Genomic DNA, 18792 nt, shown 5'->3' with positions numbered 1-18792 from the left:
GTGGACGTCCTCCAGCCCTTATCTTGCCTGGTTTGTGTTGTTTCCCCCCCTCCTTCTTGTAACTTCTTGTGTGGGAGTTTTTGGTCTTCCGTCAATGATATTTGGAGCTTGGGAGCATAGTGAGGGAATAAAAGGGGCTTCACTGGGTTTTTGTGACTGCATTTGTTTTGTATCCCCCTCCCCGAGTCATCACACACCATCTGAAGATGCCCCACATGACATTATGCATATCTCAGATTGGATGGCCAGTTTGACCTATTGGGAGTGGGAACATTGGCATAACTTTCTGTATGTGATTTTCGCGCCTATTGCCTCAGATCTTGTACAGCAGTGATCCCCAACCTTTTTTATGCCGCGGCCCGGTACCGGCATCAGCTGGGCGCCGCGGCCCGGTACCGGCATCAGCTGGGCGCCGCGGCCCGGTACCTGCATCAGCTGGGCGCCGCCATCTTTTTGATGAAAAAGTGCTTCCGGTGACCTCACGGAAGCACTTTTTCAACAAAAATGGCGGCATACGCTCGATGAGCTTTTCTGGGTAGAAATGGCTTTCTGCCGGAAAAGCTCACGAAGCTAGCGCCGCCATCTTTTTGATGAAAGTGCCTCCGGTGAGCTTTCTACCGGAAAAGCTCACCGGAGCTTTTTCATCAAAAAGATGGCGGCCACAACCAGCGGCCCGGTAGGACTTGTTCTGCGGACCGGTACAGGTCCGTGGACCGGTAGTTGGGGACCCCTGTTGTACAGTATTTCTTCTGATGCTATCACTTTAATTTCCAGTAAAAGTCTTTTCTCTATAACAATGGAGTCTAAGGTTTTCTTTCTTGGATTTTGAATGGAGCCTTACCTGACAGCAACGGTCATAAATCTGAACCAACTGCCAAGCATCCAAATGTAAATCACGGGACCACAGAGATGCTACAACTGTCATAAGTGTGAAAAATGGTCATGAGTCACGTTTTCAGTGCCATTGAAACTTCAAACGATCACTAAATGAACTGTCATAAGTCGAGGACTACCGGTATGATGGCAATTGCAATGCATTATAAAGGCTCCCAAATAGCTTATTCATAATGCATGATTGTCATTTTATTATTATGCATTACATCATTTTACTGTAGAAAAATATTATTCGAGCGCATTATAAAAGCTCCCAAATAGGTTAATTCATCTTATATGAATGTAGCCTTTAAAAGTCAATCTTCATCCTACATAATCCATACACAGCATTAGACGCAAAAGCAGATTTAGGCAAATTCCACCTTTTGCAAAATAGAAAAGATAATTGGACAGGAAAATCCTAACTGAGTATACTTAAGCAGGCAGAAGAGGTGTTGGGGGGAAATGTGGAAGGAGAGAGAAATATGTCTCTCTCTGTGTTAAAAAGAACACCCTTTATCTGAGTCCTTTTGTGGTGGGGTCACAAGGTGGTGATCCCAAAGGGAAACCAAGGTTGACCTCAGATAGCAGACTACTTGCAAAATCAGAGGCCTCCTCTGACCCTTTAGGTTAGGCAGAACGCTTAGCGATTTGGTTTTTTTTTTTTTTTTTAAGGAGAGAGCATGACATGAAATAAAAGCTCAGCACCAAGAGATGTCGAACAAATTTTCCTGACTTAGGGTATGCAGTGCAATCCATAAAGTATTTAATGTAGGAACATAGCCCGAAGCTATTCCTGTGCTCTCTCAGTCAACAGAAGTGCAATTATTTTATGAAGTGTAGCCTAAAGCATCAGGGAGGGCTGCCTTTCTTCCTTCCCCCCCTTTTACCCCCACGTGCTAATAGACAATTTATACCGATACATTCCCACACCCCTTTTTTTTCCCTTTGCTACCGACATTCTAATCAACATCGTCTCTTCCCTAATGGGAAAGGTGAATTTAGCACGGCAGCATTAATAACCATAGCACTTAGATGTATATCCAGCTTCACAGGGCTTTTACAGCCCTCTCTAAGTGGTTTACAGAGTCAGCCTCTTGCCCCCAACAATCTGGATCCTCATTTTACCCACCTCGGAAAGATGGAAGGCTGAGTCAACCTTGAGCCAGTCAGGATCGAACTTCTGGTAGTGGACAGAGTTAACCTGCAATACTACATTCTAATCATTGCCCCACACAGCTCAATAGGAAGAAAAGAGGAAGGAAGGAAGGAAGGAAGGAAGGAAGGAAGGAAGGAAGGAAGGAAGGAAGGAAGGAAGGAAGGAAGGAAGGAAGGAAGGAAGGAAGGAAGGAAGGAAAATAGCAATAGCACTTACACTTATGTACTGCTTCACAGTGTTTTTCCAGCTCTCTCTAAGCAGTGTATAGAGTCAGTCTATTGCCTCCAACAATCTGGCTCCTCATTTGACCCACCTCAGAAGGATGGAAGGCTGAGCCAACCTTGAGCCTGGTGAGAGTCTATCTGCCAAATTGCAGGCAGCCGGCAGTCAGCAGAAGTAGCCTGCAGTACTGCGCTCTGACCACTGTGCCACCGAGGCTCATGGTCTGTAATCTGCTCGGGAGAGAATGCAGAGTTCATAAGGGTCAGCAGAAGGGCAATCGGAGGAGAGAAAGGGTCAGCAGCTCACTTCTTTCCTTCTGGGGTCTTTGTTCAGTTTAAATCCATTTACAGATTTACACAAATGTACATATGCACATGGCTTATAACAGCTTTCTCCAAAAGGGTGGATAAGGATGTAAGACTTCTTAATTATAATTGTATAATTATATTTATATTTTATATAAGCATAATCATATTTAAAGTATTTATCTTTTTTGCTTTTTGAATCTGGCTCCCCCATTGACTTTGTTTGACAGAGGGTCCCACTCCAACTGTCATAAATATGAGTCAGTTGCCAAGCATCTGAATTTTTATCACGTGACCATGGGATACTGCAACAGTCATAAGTGTGAACAACGCTCGTAAGTCGTCTTTTTCAATGCTGTTCCAACGGTTCAGTGATTCAGTCACTAAATGAACTGTTGTAAGTTGAGGACTACCTATCCACCTTCTGCAGACCTTACTGTGCAGCAAGAAAAGCTAAATTCCATGCAAGTATCATTAACCCTCCCAACTTTTGATATATGCAAATGAAAACCAATAAGCAAAACAAAGCTTTCACTTAGCTGTCAAATTTATATCCCCTTTTTTGCCTGCTTCATATTGCTAGAAAAAGCTCTGAAGACTTTGTCCAGAAAATTTATTTGTATATCTGCTACCAAAATTTGTCCCACGATTTTTTGAAGCCTTTGTCAGTTAACTGAGAAATGTAAGCATTCCAAAAATGTTCACCTAAGAGACTCGGGAGGCCTTACTGTTGCGAGCGGTTAGCAGTGCTTCGGGGCAGGCAGGAATCCGCGACTGTGTGCAGTTTCTGCCTGCGCTCGCTGCCGGAGTGCCCTGAGCCACCCGGCTTCAGGGCTAGCCACCTCCGTAGAAGGTGGCGAAGATAGGGGGGATCTGGCAGGGTCGAGAGATATCGCACCTCTCTTCTCTAGCCGGCTAAACCTCCTTTTCCGAAGGCAGCTGAGCGGCGGTCAGAAATGGCCGCCACATAGAAGGGCTCAGCTGGAAAAAGAAAGTGCAGGAGGAGTTGAGAAGAAGTGAAAGTTTTTTTTGCTGACCGGGACAAAGTAACAATGAAAGTACCCTGGAACTTAAAATTTGCGAAAGATACATTGTTTCCAGAGATTTACAAGTGGCGAATGGAAGTTAAAAGGGAAAGTTTTTCTTTTTTTTCACTCTCCTTCCTAACGTGACAGTGAATAGAAATGCAAGAGAAATCGGAAAAACCTGCATTGGCACTAATAGGTAACTAAATGCTAAAGGGATAAGGATTTCTGAATATTTAAAAAAATTTTTTTTTGCTGTAAGTGGGAAGGGAGAGGAAAAGAATTGGAGCAGGATTTGGAAGTAAGGAGGAGATTGCCTAGAATCTTAAAGAACTATTAAATACTAACAAGACTTCTAAAAGATATGTTTTAACTGGAACTTTGTAACTAAACAGTAACCCCAGAAAGAGAAAGTGAAGAAAGAAGAAAGTGCTAAAAGAAACAGCTTATTTGGATTGTTTGGTGACTTTGGGACTTTTGGGAATTATCTTTGATTAAAAACACTTGGGTGGTTGTTTTGGAAAAACTTTTTCTTTCTACAATGGCATCACTGGTGGATGAATTGAAAATTGAATACAAAAAATATAAAGAAGAAGAACAAGAAGAAAAAGACACTCTTGGCACTCTTTTTCAATTTTTAGAAATGGCGATTTGCACTTATGAGAAACTGACTGCTCAACAAGATGATTGGGATAAAGAAGAAGCCATCCTTGGTGAACAAGTAACTTTATTTGGGGAAGAAAGGGAGAAAGAGGAAAAGAAAAAGGGGACTTTAAGACTTGAAAAAAACAACCCAAAAAGAGAAAAATAAGGTGAAAAGTGGATATAATGTTATAAAACAACAGAAAGGGGGAAAGCAGAAGAAGAAAAGGGAGGTGGAGAGACAAGGGGGTAAAAAGGGCAGGGAGAAGAACAAGCAAGGGAGGAAGGAAGGTGTGAGAAGCCTTAATGGTGGGGAGCAAGATGTAAAGAAACAAGATTCATTTAGAGATAATGGGTAAATTTAATTGAAAAAGGGATTCTGCAAAGGTACATAAAATTGTATTCTTATATTTGTACTTAGAAATAATGTTAGAAAATTGGAAACAACATGTGATTAAAAAATGGGATAAAATATTTAGTGTAACTTAGTGAAAATTTTGTGAATAAAAAGAAGGCAATGAAATAAATGAGAGAATTGAAGTAGAAGGAAATGGGAACATTTTAATGATACAACGATTTAAAATATGTGATGTGGGGGGGAAATAACTATGGAAAGTATAAGTGTTCCCATAAAAATATGATATTCAACTGAAAAGTAACGTGTAAAATGTTTAAGATATAAATGAATATTAATGATTAGATTTGTATTGGCATTGATAGTTGTTTTAATTATATTATATACTTATAATTTTTTTCTTTTTATACAATAAAATGTGTAATTTTAGAATGTACTAAATGTACCAATGGAAGTCATGTATTATATTAAGTATTATAAATTTAGGGGAAAGAGTTAAAGGCGTCACACTCCAATCAGTGTACAGGAGAAGTTTTGTTTAAAGAGAAAAGAGAAATAAATAGCTGGAAAAACAGACAAAGAATAATAAGCATTATGATTTGAACTGAGATGAGATAAATAAAATAAAATTAAGAAAGTCAAAAGAGGTGAGAAGCTATATAGAAAATGGAAAATGGTAATAAGATATGGAATGGTATGTAAAATGAACATGAATTTGAATTTGTGTCTGTACGAAGAGATGTAACCCGGGATCAAGCAGCTTTCGGAAAAGATGTTTTAAGTTTTTATGTTTTATGTTTTGTTTGTTTGTGTATTGTCTTTGAAAATTAATAAAATTTGTTTTAAAAAAATGTTCACCTAAAAGCAACTCATGCACAGATCTGATAAAAAGAAAAGCTGTGTTTGGAGATACTGCACACTTTCTCATTACATTTTTTCAAAAGGAAGACTGAGTCCAATTGGTCAATTTTACGGTTGCAAAAAAAAGAAAAATTGCCTGCCATTTAATTCCAAACTTTTAAATTTATCTTTGGTCCTTTTCATTAAAACTGTTCTGAAGAAACAGCTAAGGCAATTTTATGCAATTAGTTATATTTATACACCTCCATAATGTACACTTAAAAATAACATGCAACTAATTTAGAATTTAAAAAGTGTATCAGTTCTATTTTTTTTTAAATTGGTTTCAAAATGGATCGAGTCACAACAAAATTTTCAATGCTCCATTTCCGACATAAACATCCCTTTGCAAGTAGGTGAATGACACAGACTGTAAAAATTACACCTTTCAACATCTATTTGATGAAAATAGGCATGTTTGCCAGAGAGTCAGATCCACAAACAAGTTGCAAGAATAGTAGTTTGCTTCTTTTGCTAACAAGTTGCGTAAGCCTTAACTTCCACAAATCTCCTAGAAAATGTATTTCACATCAACTGCAGGCAGTGAACTTAGCTTTATATATGTGAGGATTTATTTTGTTTCTTTTTGCAGACTCTATGAAGCTCTAAGGTGCACAAATTACCAACAAAAAAACATGAAACAACCTGTTGCTTAATGCAAACCCATTTTTTAGTTCGGTTATGCTGTGCTAAAATCTGCCTTGGAGTTCACAGAAGTTTTCTTTCCCTCCTGTTTTCTACATACATACATACATACATACATACATACATACATATATTCTTATATATACATATATATATATACATATATATATTCTTAAGTTTTACGCTGGTACTTACATGTATGGCATTCAGCTTTGTTCGGGTATTTTCCCGTCATCGTAGTTGTGCTTTTAAAGTTGTAGCAGCGTTTGGCAGAATCTCATCTGCCATCATCAGGCTTCTGTACAGAATTACAGAAGCCTGATGATGGCAGATGGATCTGCCAAACGTTGCTACAACTTAAAAGCACAACTACAATCGTGGGAAAATACCAACAAACTGATATATATATATATATATATATATATATATATATATGGATCTTTGTTATTCGGTTTTCTGACCCACTGAAAAGTCTGAGCCACAGGCGGACCAATACCATCTTCAGCCTGGTGATGGCAGATGAGATTCTGCTGAAGCAGTTGCTACAACTTTAAAGAACTACAATGGCGAGTGGGAAAATACCGAACCAAGCCGAACACCATACATGTAAGATACCAAACTACGCGAGAACCTCAGAAAACATATATATATATATATATATATATATATATATATATATATATATATATATATATATATATATATATATATACACACACACACACACACACACACACACACATACATCAGAACACAGCCAAGTCCCCACCCAATCAAGTCACACCCCCACTAGCAGTTAAAAGGAAGAAGCAGCTGCAAGCTCACATTACTCTGAGAAACACAGAGCAGAAGACACAAGCCTGAAGATGATGAATGAGACTTCATCGAAACGTTGCCTAGATATTTCTAATCTTACGCGGGAGAAAACCCGAATAACCAAAGACCCACATACATACATACATACATACATACATACATACATATATTATTTGACTTTGCAGTCATTGGAATCATTTCCTACCTCGTGGGCTGTGAAGAGCTGCTTCAGAGGCCCGTCCTCCATCTCCACAGTGACTTTGATCAAATGGAAGGCACTGATCTCCGGTACCTGCCACAACCTCATAGTTTTTGGCCAAATCCTTGGTTTCGCTGAGAGATTTCACCTTGTAGACCCTTCTGGTGTTTGTATCCGACAAATAAAGGGATTCTGAGACCGGATCCATGGCAAGATAATACTTGTGTGCTGGACTAGTGCTTAAAAAAATAAAGAAGAGGAGAAAGACAGGATAAAAGTAACTGATGATAAAGGAATCTTCATCCGTTTTTCTGTGGACTCAAGTTGCTACATTATTCTGATTTTTTTTTAAAAAGGTCATTTTATGCAAATTGTATAATTCAGGATAAAATGCATAACTGACAGAGGTCTCCAAACTTGGCAACTTTAAGACTTGTGGACTTCAACTCCCAGAATTCCTGAGCTAACATGACTGGAGGAGGAATTCTGGGAGTTGAAGTCCACAAGTCTTAAAATTGCCAAGTTTGGGGACCCCATAACACATATAAAAGCAATTATCTGCTACATGTAAAACATTCCCAATGCACATGAGAAAAACGGTGTATCAATGTCCCCCTCCCCCCGCTTGCAATTAATCACCCCTAATATTAGGATGTGGAAACTGGAGGCTTTTAAGAAGACTCAACAGCCACTTTTCTGAAATCGTATTGGGTCTCCTACTTGAGCAGGGGTTAGACTAGAAGACCTCCAAGGTCCCTTCCAGCTCTGCTATGTTCTAAAAGAACTTTGTTATTGTTGTTTGGTAAAATCAGAAATATGGGCTTGGGTCAGAAGATGCTTAGTTCCTTGGAAAGTAAAGTAAAAGCAAGGGAGACAAAAATGCTTTCAAGCTTGCAATATTTTATTACTGTAACTTTATAGTAAAGGTAGTGTTAGTACTTCCAGTCTTGGTTTCTTGTCTGGACTACCTGGAAGAGCTGGCAGTGATTTAATTAATGCAATTTCATTGCATTCTCAAAATGTAGGTGGTTATTTAACACTTCCAATCCGGACTTGGACTCTAATGAAATATTCATTGGTATATCAAGATCATGAGAATTGATAATACCCCTTTACACTGCACTAGTGAGGCCATAGAGTACTGCATACAGTTCCGCTTATTGTGATACAAGAAGATGCTAAGACCCTAGAAAGTGTGCAGACAAAAGCATCAAAGATGATAAGGGGTCTGGAGGCTAAATCATATGAACGGTTGAGGAAGCTAGATATGTCCAGTCTAGTGAAGGGAAGGACTGTGTCAGCCTTCAAGAATCCTTTCTTCCGCTTATCTTTTCGGCTGCCATAGTAATGGTGGGGGAGGTAGGATCAATTGGGCTTTGTGAGGGGGGGAAGTATGCTGGAGGCTTTAGAGAGTGAACTGTAACACTTGGGGAAAACTTTATTGTTTATGCTTACTGGCTTACTGCGCAGCCGCAACATCTTTATCTAACCAGGCCAAGGTCAACGGCCAGATGTCTGCATCACCACCTGAAGAAGCCCCACATGACATTATACACATCTCAGATTGGATGGACTGTTTGAACTAGGGTGGGTGGGAACGTTGCTATAGCTTTGTATATGTGATTTCCACACCTAAATTCTCAGATCTCGAATTCTTTTGATGCTACCACTTGATTCCCAGTAAAAGTTCATTTCTAAAGAACAATGGAGTCTAAGGATATCTTTCTTGGATTTTGAATGGAGCACCATCTGACAGACTAGAAGTGACATAATAGCAGTCTTTCAATACTTGAGGTTTTGTCACGTTGATTTTCCAAAGCACCTGAGGCCAGAACAAGAAGTAATGGACAAAAGCTTGTTCAAGAAGGACCCAGAACTAAGGGGAAATTTTTCTGACAGTGAGAACAATTAATCGATGGAATGATTTTTCTCCCAGACTTCTGAGTGCTCCATGACTGGAGGTTTTCAAAAATAGGCTGGACAACCATTTGACCAGGATGTTGTAAGGTCTCTTGCCTTAAGACTAGAAAACCTATCTCAGATCCTATGATTCTATGTTCTATATTGTTCAAAGTAATACACACAGATGATCTCCACCTTTTCCACACAGCAACCCTGTGATCTGGGTCAGGTGAGGAGTATGAGAGGGTGGCCAAAAGACACACTCCTTGTGTCCACCTGAAATCTAACTTCTTCAGGATTGCATCACATGTTTAGCGTTTAGAAAAGCTATTAAGACCTTTGGCGCATGATCTGATTGGGAAGCTTTGAGCAAATGGGTTTTGGATGGTTGCTTCTTGGTGTGACAGGATTACTACTGTTTTTGTTTTTTTTTTGTCTCTGTGCATGTAAAGTTCTGATCTTTTTACTGTAACTGGAATGTAAGCTGCTTACAGCAATTCACAACTGAAGCAACTTTTAAGTCTGGATACAATAAGGAAGCAAATAAATAAGATTATTCTCCCCCTCTCTCATCATAGAAAGCTAGAGGGTTGACAAGTTGTAGGATAAACTTAAGAAGAAAATGTCAAAGCACCTTTCCATGAAATAAAAAAGCTCCAAACAAACCAAGGTTTACATGTTTAGCATGTATAAATTCAGCAATGCAGTCTTGAATGCTTTGCAGTTAAAAAGTGTTGATAATCCACTTTATGCAGTCCTTGAAAAGCATGTTCATATTTCATCCACGTGGAATCTCAGTGTTAATCGATGACTAGCAAATAAAGTTAGGTGGCCTTTCTGCACTAGACAGATTAAAAAAGATAAGGAAAGGAAGGTCTACCAAGAATCAGTTATGTGACATCGTTTCTGTTGTTTTTGTTTGAGGTCTTCAGTTCTATTACAGCTATTTTTGTCAGTGTGTAAGTTAATACGGTTGCCAAGGGAGTTCTAATAGAAGGTCAGGTAGCCAACTTGAACTTCCTTAATGAAGAGGGATTAGATGAATCTTGGGAGGTAATCAGTTGCTAATTAGAGGCTGATATTGGAAGGTGCCTATTATCTTCCACTGACATCACAATATCTTCAAGTAGCTGGTTACAAGTGACTTTACTCTGGGACAGGCATTGACTGCATGATTGGACTGAGTTGAAAAGAGTGCGGGATGAAGAATTAGGAAAACACAAAGCTGCTTTTCAACAGGCAACTGGACTTCTTTTGCTTTTTCTTTGAAGATGTTTCACTTTTCATCCAAACAGCTTTCCACAGTTCTGAAGAAGCTTCTTGGATGAGAAGCCATGGGAAATGAAACACCTTCAAGGAAAAAAACAAAGAAAGAAAGAAAGTCAGTTGCCCTTTGAAGAGAACTTTTGGGACAATCATGGCCTCGATGACTCAGAATCTTCTTCATAGGCAGGAAAACACAGTCATAATTAGGAGCAGGAGAGGAGGTTCTACTGAAAACAAGACAATGGAATATTTATTTGACTCAGGTAGAGGCTATTTCATCTATCTATTTGGAACAGAATATTGTTCATCAAGGGCGTGATATTTATATAGCAATAGCAATAGCACTTAGACATGTATACCACTTTACAGTGCTCTACAGCCCTCTCTAAGCGGTTTCCAGAGTCAGCCTATTGCCCCCAACAATCTGGGTCCCATTTTATCCACCTGGGAAGAAGGGAAGGCTGAGTCAACCTTGAGCCGGTCAGGATCGAACTCCTGGCAGTGGGAAGAGTTAACCTGCAATACTACATTCGAATCACTGCTCCATCACAGCTTAATAGGAAGAAAAGGAGAAGGCAGCGAGGAAGGAAGGAAGGAAGGAAGGAAGGAAGGAAGGAAGGAAGGAAGGAAGGAAGGAAGGAAGGAAGGAAGGAAGGAAGGAAGGAAGGAAGGAAGGAAGGAAGGAAGGGCAATAGCAATGGAAATAGCACATACCACTTCACAGTGCTTTACGGCCCTCTCTAATCGGTTTACAGAGTCAGCCTTTTGCCCCCAACAATCGGGGTCCTCATTTTATTCACCTCAGAAGGATGGAAGGCTGAGTCCACCTTGAGCCTGGTGAGATTTAAACTGCCAAATTTCAGACAGCTGACAGTCAGCAGAATAGTCTGCAGTACTGCACTCTAACCACTGCACCACCGAGGCTTATATAACACATTGTAATGAGGTTTTGGGCTTTTAGACACTAAAAAAGTAGACCGTGATCATTTAGACTAATTGTTCATCACTGCTTGATTAATGTCAGCCACAAAAGCCGTACCTTTATAACAGACTATTGCCAGTTTGGAGTTCAAAGCCTAGAGGTCTTATATTGATATTGATAAATTATAAATTCAATGCTTTCTGTATCTACCTTGTATTAAACGAAACCTTCAGAGTCAAATTTCATGGAAAAACATCTTAACAGAGAGCTGAGATCAGATAGGAGAAGGTTGTGTCTTAAAGTAAGTGATGTCAAGGTAGGCTAGGCTGGGGAATTCTGGAAGTTGAAGTCCACAAGACTTAAAGTTGCCAAGATTAGACACTCCTGTATTACAAGATGCTGTAGAGTCCACTTTGTGAGTATAATTAATTTTTTTTAAAAACAACGAATTCCTCCACTAATTTTCATTTCCATTTTCTACACAAGCTCCCTTTTTGTCCCCCACTGGGAAAAAAAAACCCCTAAATTCACCAAAAAGTATTCTTTTTTTTTTTATTACTGCCATGAGGCAACAGATGCTAAGGCTTCTGACTCAAACTCTAAAGAAAAATTATGCTGGAAAATAGCCAGACAGAGAAAGTGTTTTGTTGCTTCTGCTGGTAATTGGGAAGACCCAGTTCCAACCTTCTGTTCAGAAGTTGCCTTTCACACATTTATTTAAGGGTTTATTCAGCTGTATTAGCCCCTGAAGCTAGAACTGGGAAAAAAGTTTTCAATTTTGCTTTTCCCCCACACTTATTTATTTTGGCTGTCAAGTTCTCATCATTCTACTTATGAAGAATTGTAAACTTTCTTCAGCAAAGTCTTACAAGTAAGTGACCAATGCTCTCATCCATTTCTAGTGAACAAATTCAATAGGCACTCTAACATGGAAAGGACCATGTTGTATTTTTTAGAGTGGAGAAAATGGAGACCAAGCTTTCATATCATTAACAAGCCAAACAAACCAGAATTGTATGCATTTTTTAAGAGTAAAGCCATTAACTCTTTCATGGCTTTATCTTTTTCTCCAGATTTAAATGCTGTGACTTTTAATTCTTTCTATCTTGTTTTATTATAAATAATTCAAAATTACAAGTTTTACAGAAGAGCCACATGGAAAGCCACTTTGGCAATTTTTATAAGGAGCAAGGCAAATTGCTATATGGTTTTTCAATAGAGAGTGATAATTTTGATTGCTTTTCCTCAATAATAATTATACAACAACATTTGGACATTCATCCAAATATCTCCAATTCCTGGTCATAAGATCATAATTTTCATACCTGTGTCTGGTGTCTCTGTTTCTTGGATGGAGATTCACAGAGAGGCCAAAGGAAAAAAAAAGTGAAAGAAAATGCAATAACATAAATGGATTAACAGGAATGATCATAAACATTTATTTAGGCAGGTAACATATTAGCCATCATGCATCTTATTGAATCTGCATAATAATCATAACTTCGTAATAAAATCTATTTTTAAAAAAGTTCCTGAAGAAACAGTAGGGTTCATTTAAAATACAAGAGCTAGTTTATTTCTGTGTGTTGTGATTCACATTTATCTTGGTAAATACATGCACAAAAAAGTGACAATAATCAGTAATTATTATATTACTAGCTCAATACCCATGCTTCGCTATGAAACTATGTGGTTGGGCTTAGTTTTTGGGGAGGAAAATAAGGGGAAAAATCTGCCTCTGCCTACCAGCATCCATTGGTATTCATCTGGCTAGCACCTTGTTTGGAAAGTGAAACAGTATTTGCTGTGTGAGCAAGGAGACAGAAAGGAGCCTGGGCTTGGCTTAACTCAACTGTTCTGTAGGAAAGAGGGTTGCTGCTGTGAAAACTAAACTGAAACTGAAACTCCTCTCCTCTGCTTGTGTTTTGCAATTGGAACAGATTTCTTTTCAGGTGTGGAGGGAGAGTAGAACTCCTTAGCATCAGAGCGTGTTAATAATAATAATAATAATAATAATAATAATAATAATAATAATAATAATAATAATAATATACGAAATACGAATGCTCTGATGGTCATTTCGAAAAATCCTTTCTTAGTGAACACCTAGAAGCCAAGAGGAACATACGTGCCAAATTTCAAGTTTGTAGGATTTACGGTTCTGGAGATTTTGTGATGATGTATGAGTGGTATTTCACTTTTTTTATACATATAGATTAATAATCAATCAGTGGAACAATTAACCAGTGAAACAGTTTGCCTCCAGAAACTGTGGGTGCTCCATCACTGGATGTTCTTAAGAAGAGACTGGACAGCCATTTGTCCCGACTGGTATTGCGTCTTCTGCTTGGGGAGGAATTCCTTCCAGCTCTGTTATATTCTGTTAATAACTGGAGTCAGCTAAATATATAAGTTGTACAAGATGCCAAGTGTTTTTAACATGTTGTTTTCTGAATGTAAGGATTTTTCCCCCTTTGCTTTGGAAAAGAGGAAAGATGATACAACTAGAGATACCTTCTATACCCCTTGCTGAGGATATTAATACATTGCTCCTGTGATATTTTTACCTTAGTTCCAGGATGCTAATAGAGTTTCCGGAAGGAAGAAGCCTTCGGACAAAATTGAAATCGCCAATGTATATGCTCCCATCAGTGCCGGACGCCAGAGCCACAGGCGCAAACAGTTTGCTGCTGTGAGAAGGACCGTTACAATTGGTGCAGGAGACGCTCCTCTGGTGCCCATTGCCCATGACGGTGGAGACCACTGCTGGTTGCTGTGAGATGAATATGTTCTCTCCATTGCCTTTATGGACAATCCCTGTTATTTACAAAACAAATAAAGATAAACGCATGGATACCCAGAGTTGTAGCAGTACAATAATAGTTCATTTGACTTTAAAATATCCACTTATAGCTCTCAAGAACTATTTAGGGGTGGGCTTCAAAAATTTCAGCAAAGGGTTCTCTGCCCGGTTGCTGGGTGGGCGTGGCCATGGTGGGTGTGGCCTAGTCAGCCTCCTGCACCACAGGGAGGGGTGTTTTTATCCTCCCCGGGCTCAGGAGGCTTTCATCGAGCCTCCAGGAGGGCGAAAACAGCCTCCCCGGCCTCCGGAGGCTCTCTGGAAGCTGGAAACGGGCCCATTTCCAGCCTTCCCAAACTTCTGGGAGGCCCCTTTTCCCCCGAGCCTCCGCATCCAAAACGGTCCGCATGGGGACTCCTGGGAGAGGAGGGGTAGGCAGGGCCATCCAGGAGTAGAATTTGGGGGTTCTCCAAACTGTACAGAATCTTAGGTAGAGGCTCTCCCGAACCCCTGCGAACCCCCAGCAGCCCAGCACTGCTATTTAGGGGATTTGGAGGTATAATTGTGGGACTGACTAAACTTTAATAATGATTGGCTTTTTTTGGAGTTTTTAGATATTGGGACATGGGAATTTTGGCGGTATATTGAATAATTCTTAATATATTAAACTATTACAAAAGGACTCAACATGGGACAACAAATGTATTGTATGAAGAAATGTTATTGATGCTTAAAGACGTGACAAAGAATCATAAGGAGGTAATGGTATTGTTTAAAGACAAAGATATGAGTGTACAAGATCCCCAACAAATGGGAAGAAAAGATGAACAAAAATACTCAGAAAATAGATGAGAAACTAGAAGGAGTGGTGGAGGAGACAAATCAATGAAAGAGTTACCAAAAGTCAATAATTGATTTTTTTTTAAAAAAAAAAGAACAAGAGATGATGGATAGAGACAAAATATTTTTCAAAATGCTGACTGTATTAAAAATTAGGGGGGGAAATAGAAAGTACAAATTGGGAAAATAGTATTACACACACTGATATATAATAGAATTTACTATAATTACAATGTGCATGTTAAGGTTAGGAGTTGGATGTTTATGCATAGTTAATTGTACTATTATTGTTAGCAGTGTGTAAAATGTATATTGGCCCGGTCAATACACTGTCCACAAAATATGTATGGCTGTTAAAGGAAAATTACAAATGAAACATATATATTTAAAAAATAGTTCATTTGATTCTGCAGTAAATACAAGTAATCTTCAACTTGTGACTGCCATTGAACCCAATATTTCTGTTGCTAAGCAAGACTGTTTTCTCCCATTTTACAACTTTTCTTGAACACATTTGTTAAGCGAATCATTGCAGTTTTTAAGTGAGTAATCTGGTTGTTAAGTGGCTTCCCCATTGACTTTCCGGTCAGATGGTCGCAAAAGGAGCTCGCGTGACCCCAGGAAATAGCAATCGTCATGAATATGAGTCAGCTGCCAATCATCTGAATTTTGGTCACATGACCGCAGGAATGATTTCAACGGTTGAAAGTGTGAAAAGTGGTCATAAGCTACTTTTTTCAGTGTCGTTCAACTTTCAATAGTCACTGAATCAACTGTTGTAAGTTGAGGACTACCTGTATTAATGCTTTCTTTTTTTAAAAAAAGCACAATTAAAGCAAGTGATATGAAAGATGGCCATTTGCTTAGCCATATCAGAGTTAAAACTGGGGAGAGTTGACAAAAGTTGTTGTTTTCGCCTATATCTTGGGGTGTGAAATAGCCTCACATTGTCCGAACCCCACAATGAACAAGAAGAGTTCGGAAAGAGCATTATGAGCATTTTTTACAAACATGAATAAGCCGCGTGGTTGTGTATCTATCTGATCAGCCAGACTACCAAGGAATGTGTGTTCTTATAAATCAGTTTTTAAGAGGCCACAAAACTTCTTGTGGTTTTATAACACAATTAAATAGTATCATCTTGTTTATTTGCATGCTTATTTGTCAGATCTGAGGCCCACTTCAGTTTTGTGAATTTTGGCAGTTTATAGAAAATAAAACATCCATGGCATTATGATAAATGTAATTACAACAATAAAAAAAACACGAGTTTGCCTAAGCAATATATAGCTCTTTCTTAACTATTTTAAAAAAGCCCTCCAGAACAGCTCCATTTTAATTAGCTTCCAGAAAGCGAAAGAAATGTAGAAAGATGTGGAAATGAAGAAATGAGCAGCAACTGTGAGTAAAATTTGAACCTAGCCTGGAAGAATAGGAAAGCAAGAGAAATACATTTCAGATATTATTTCTGCAATCCCTGTGTTATTTCTCTCATCATCTTTCCTCTCTTGAAGAGTTGACAGAGCCTAGTCTCTCTACAGTGCCATTTGAACCCTTCCACGTGGACTGAATCCACGAAGCTAATGTCTGAACAGGCTAATATGTTTCCAAACGTATTAGATTATGCCCATCTAAGACTAGTTAGAAAAACCACTAGTAAGCACTTATTTGTACGCTTTTTAAAAATCAGTTAGCCAACCACCCTTCAAGTTGCTAAAATTTTCTTTTTCCCTATGTGTAAAGAGTACCTACCTGGAATCCACCTGTGCAGTTAATATGGTGGGGAATATTGTGTGAAAAGAGTACCTGAAAAACTAATCAATCTTAAAAGAAAGGTGAGAACACATTGCTGTTCATAACAGAGGTAAATAGAGAAGTTTTCTGATTTGTTTTTTTTTTCCAGGAAAGAACCATAAGCTGCAGTACAAATCCAATATTCAGCCTGGAATGAAAGCTGACAGATGTGAATGAAAACTCCAACACCTCCTATAGTGTATTTATCTCTGGGATGAACAGTTCTCTGATCAAATGTACTCCCTTTTCATCAGTGAGTGAGAGAAGTGGAGAACACCCTTTTTTCTTGTTGAAAATACTAGGTTTCTTGTTTTTATTGTTCAAAGTCTTTGTCTTCTAAGGTTGTAGTTCATGGTGGAAAGAATATTCCGGAAATTCCATTTTCTCACCATTAAAAATCTCCAGTATGACTTACTCTTTCAAAGCAGGGGACAACATATTCATATTTGTCATTGGTACTACAGGGAGGGGAGAGGGAGGAGGAGAAGAAGCAGAAAGAAAAGAAGAATGATAAGAAGGAGAAGGGGAAGGAGAAGAACAACAAGGAGGAGGAGGAGGAGAAGAAGAACAACAAGGAGGAGGAGGAGGAGGAGGAGGAGGAGGAGGAGGGAAGAGGAAGAGGAAGAAGAAGAAGAAGAAGAAGAAGAAGAAGAAGAAGAAGAAGAAGAAGAAGAAGAAGAAGAAGAAGAAGAAGAAGAAGAAGAAGAAGAAGAAGAAGAAGAAGAAGAAGAAGAAGAAGAAGAAGAAGAATTGAGATTGTTGCATATTGGAATTGGGAGGGACTTGAAATGAATGGTCAGAATAGCTAGCCAATTGAACATTTATAGGAGATGCTGGTTGGTGATCCTGATAATGTCCCAAATGAAGACAATGAGTTGTCCTTATGAAGGTGAATAACTGAGAGAACATCCCAGTGTTTGTGACAGAAGGATTATCATGCAACAATTTCCCCCCTTTTTACCAATGTGCTTGCTTTGCACTCTACTTTTTCTGTTGGGTTTCAAGTGGTTTCCCTTTTATTTCTTTCATCGCTTTTTCTCTCCTAATTCCTGTGGCTATTCATGTTGGAGAAAGAGACACCCTTTGATCTGATATTTTTCTACCCTTCACAGTTTGAGGGATAATAATTGCATTCGTTCCCCTCTCCTAGCCTGACTGATCTAATCCACCCCTGAGCGATTACATATAACCCCACAAAAAGCACATGTAACATCTACCAAAAGTCCCACTCACTGTCTAAATATTGCTTTTGTTTCCGCACTAGAAATTATCTCCCCCATAATGCTAATGAGAATTCTGAACGGTTTATCCAGAACGGTGGCTATTGCAGATTGAAAAATCCAGACCCAAAATCTCAGTTGAGAAGTCTTCCATTTCCTTCTAAACTCATGAGAAAATGTAGCTCCATTTCTCATGGGCGAAATAAAAATAAGGTCCCCATCACATTAAAAAGCTCGTATTAAAAAGCTTCACCATCAAATAATGCCTGTAAAAATTCCTCCCACTTTTCTTTTCATCATTTCCCCCCTTCTCTAATCCTGCGTATCTCAAGATGTGACACTAAACTTCTTAGTCTTTAAAGAGCTAAAAAAAAAATTCTTACCAAGAATGGTATATAAAAATTCTTGACTTATATTGTTAGGATGTAGCTTTGCCTTCAGCTATCAGTACATCCTTCCCATTAAGAAGGATGGATGAACCATGCTTATTAGGTTTAGGGCTGTAAAGTGCCCTATTATTTCACCAGCAAGGTGCTTTATTTATTTTCCTGAGCCTTGCCTAGCGCTTCTTTTCAACTACTGGTAACAAGGAATAGCTTCAACTGCAAAGCATGAAATCCCACAGGATCTCCACAGTAATATGCCCATGGCTTTTGAAGGCTACAGACAAGTGATGCATTAATGTTCTCTCTAGACTTATCACAATCATAGTCTTACACTAGGACTGTCACCCCGGGCCATACCTTTGTAAAAGGGGTCACTGCAAGAACATTGATGAATTAGGACTACAAATGTTTCATGGGCCTCTCCAAAAGTCTTGAAAAGCTGCCTAGAAGTTCTGAAAACAGGGAGACTTTTAAACTCCCAAGTTCTTCCTTAAGCACATCAAGGACTGTCACCCCGGGCA

General features: G+C 38.9%; 2 protein-coding genes across 4 annotated transcripts in view; one reads left to right on the top strand and one right to left on the bottom strand.

The window, feature by feature from the left end:
• The window catches only part of TENM1 (teneurin transmembrane protein 1), a 441878-nt gene that overhangs the window by 55826 nt on the left and 367260 nt on the right, over nt 1-18792 (bottom strand). For 2 of the 3 annotated variants that reach the window (XM_087972076.1, XM_087972077.1), the window contains exons 19-21: nt 13799-14048; nt 12557-12577; nt 7148-7380 (exon numbers count right to left, since the gene is read on the bottom strand). In XM_087972076.1, coding sequence (XP_087828202.1) covers nt 7148-7380; nt 12557-12577; nt 13799-14048 — 504 coding nt within the window. The remainder of the gene's footprint in view (nt 1-7147; nt 7381-12556; nt 12578-13798; nt 14049-18792) is intronic. The other variant, XM_087972078.1, reaches the window with a different exon arrangement.
• Nucleotides 1-18792, top strand: part of CYSLTR1 (cysteinyl leukotriene receptor 1) — a 650975-nt gene that overhangs the window by 268429 nt on the left and 363754 nt on the right. The gene's annotated exons all lie outside the window — the stretch shown is intronic.

This window comes from Notechis scutatus, chromosome 10 (genome assembly GCF_049901735.1).
Source record: "Notechis scutatus isolate UNSWTSFEM ecotype Mainland chromosome 10, rNotScu1.2, whole genome shotgun sequence".
NCBI classification, from domain to species: domain Eukaryota; kingdom Metazoa; phylum Chordata; class Lepidosauria; order Squamata; family Elapidae; genus Notechis; species Notechis scutatus.
The sequence above is the reverse complement of the archived record's forward strand: the minus strand, read 5'-3'. Positions and strand labels throughout refer to the sequence as shown.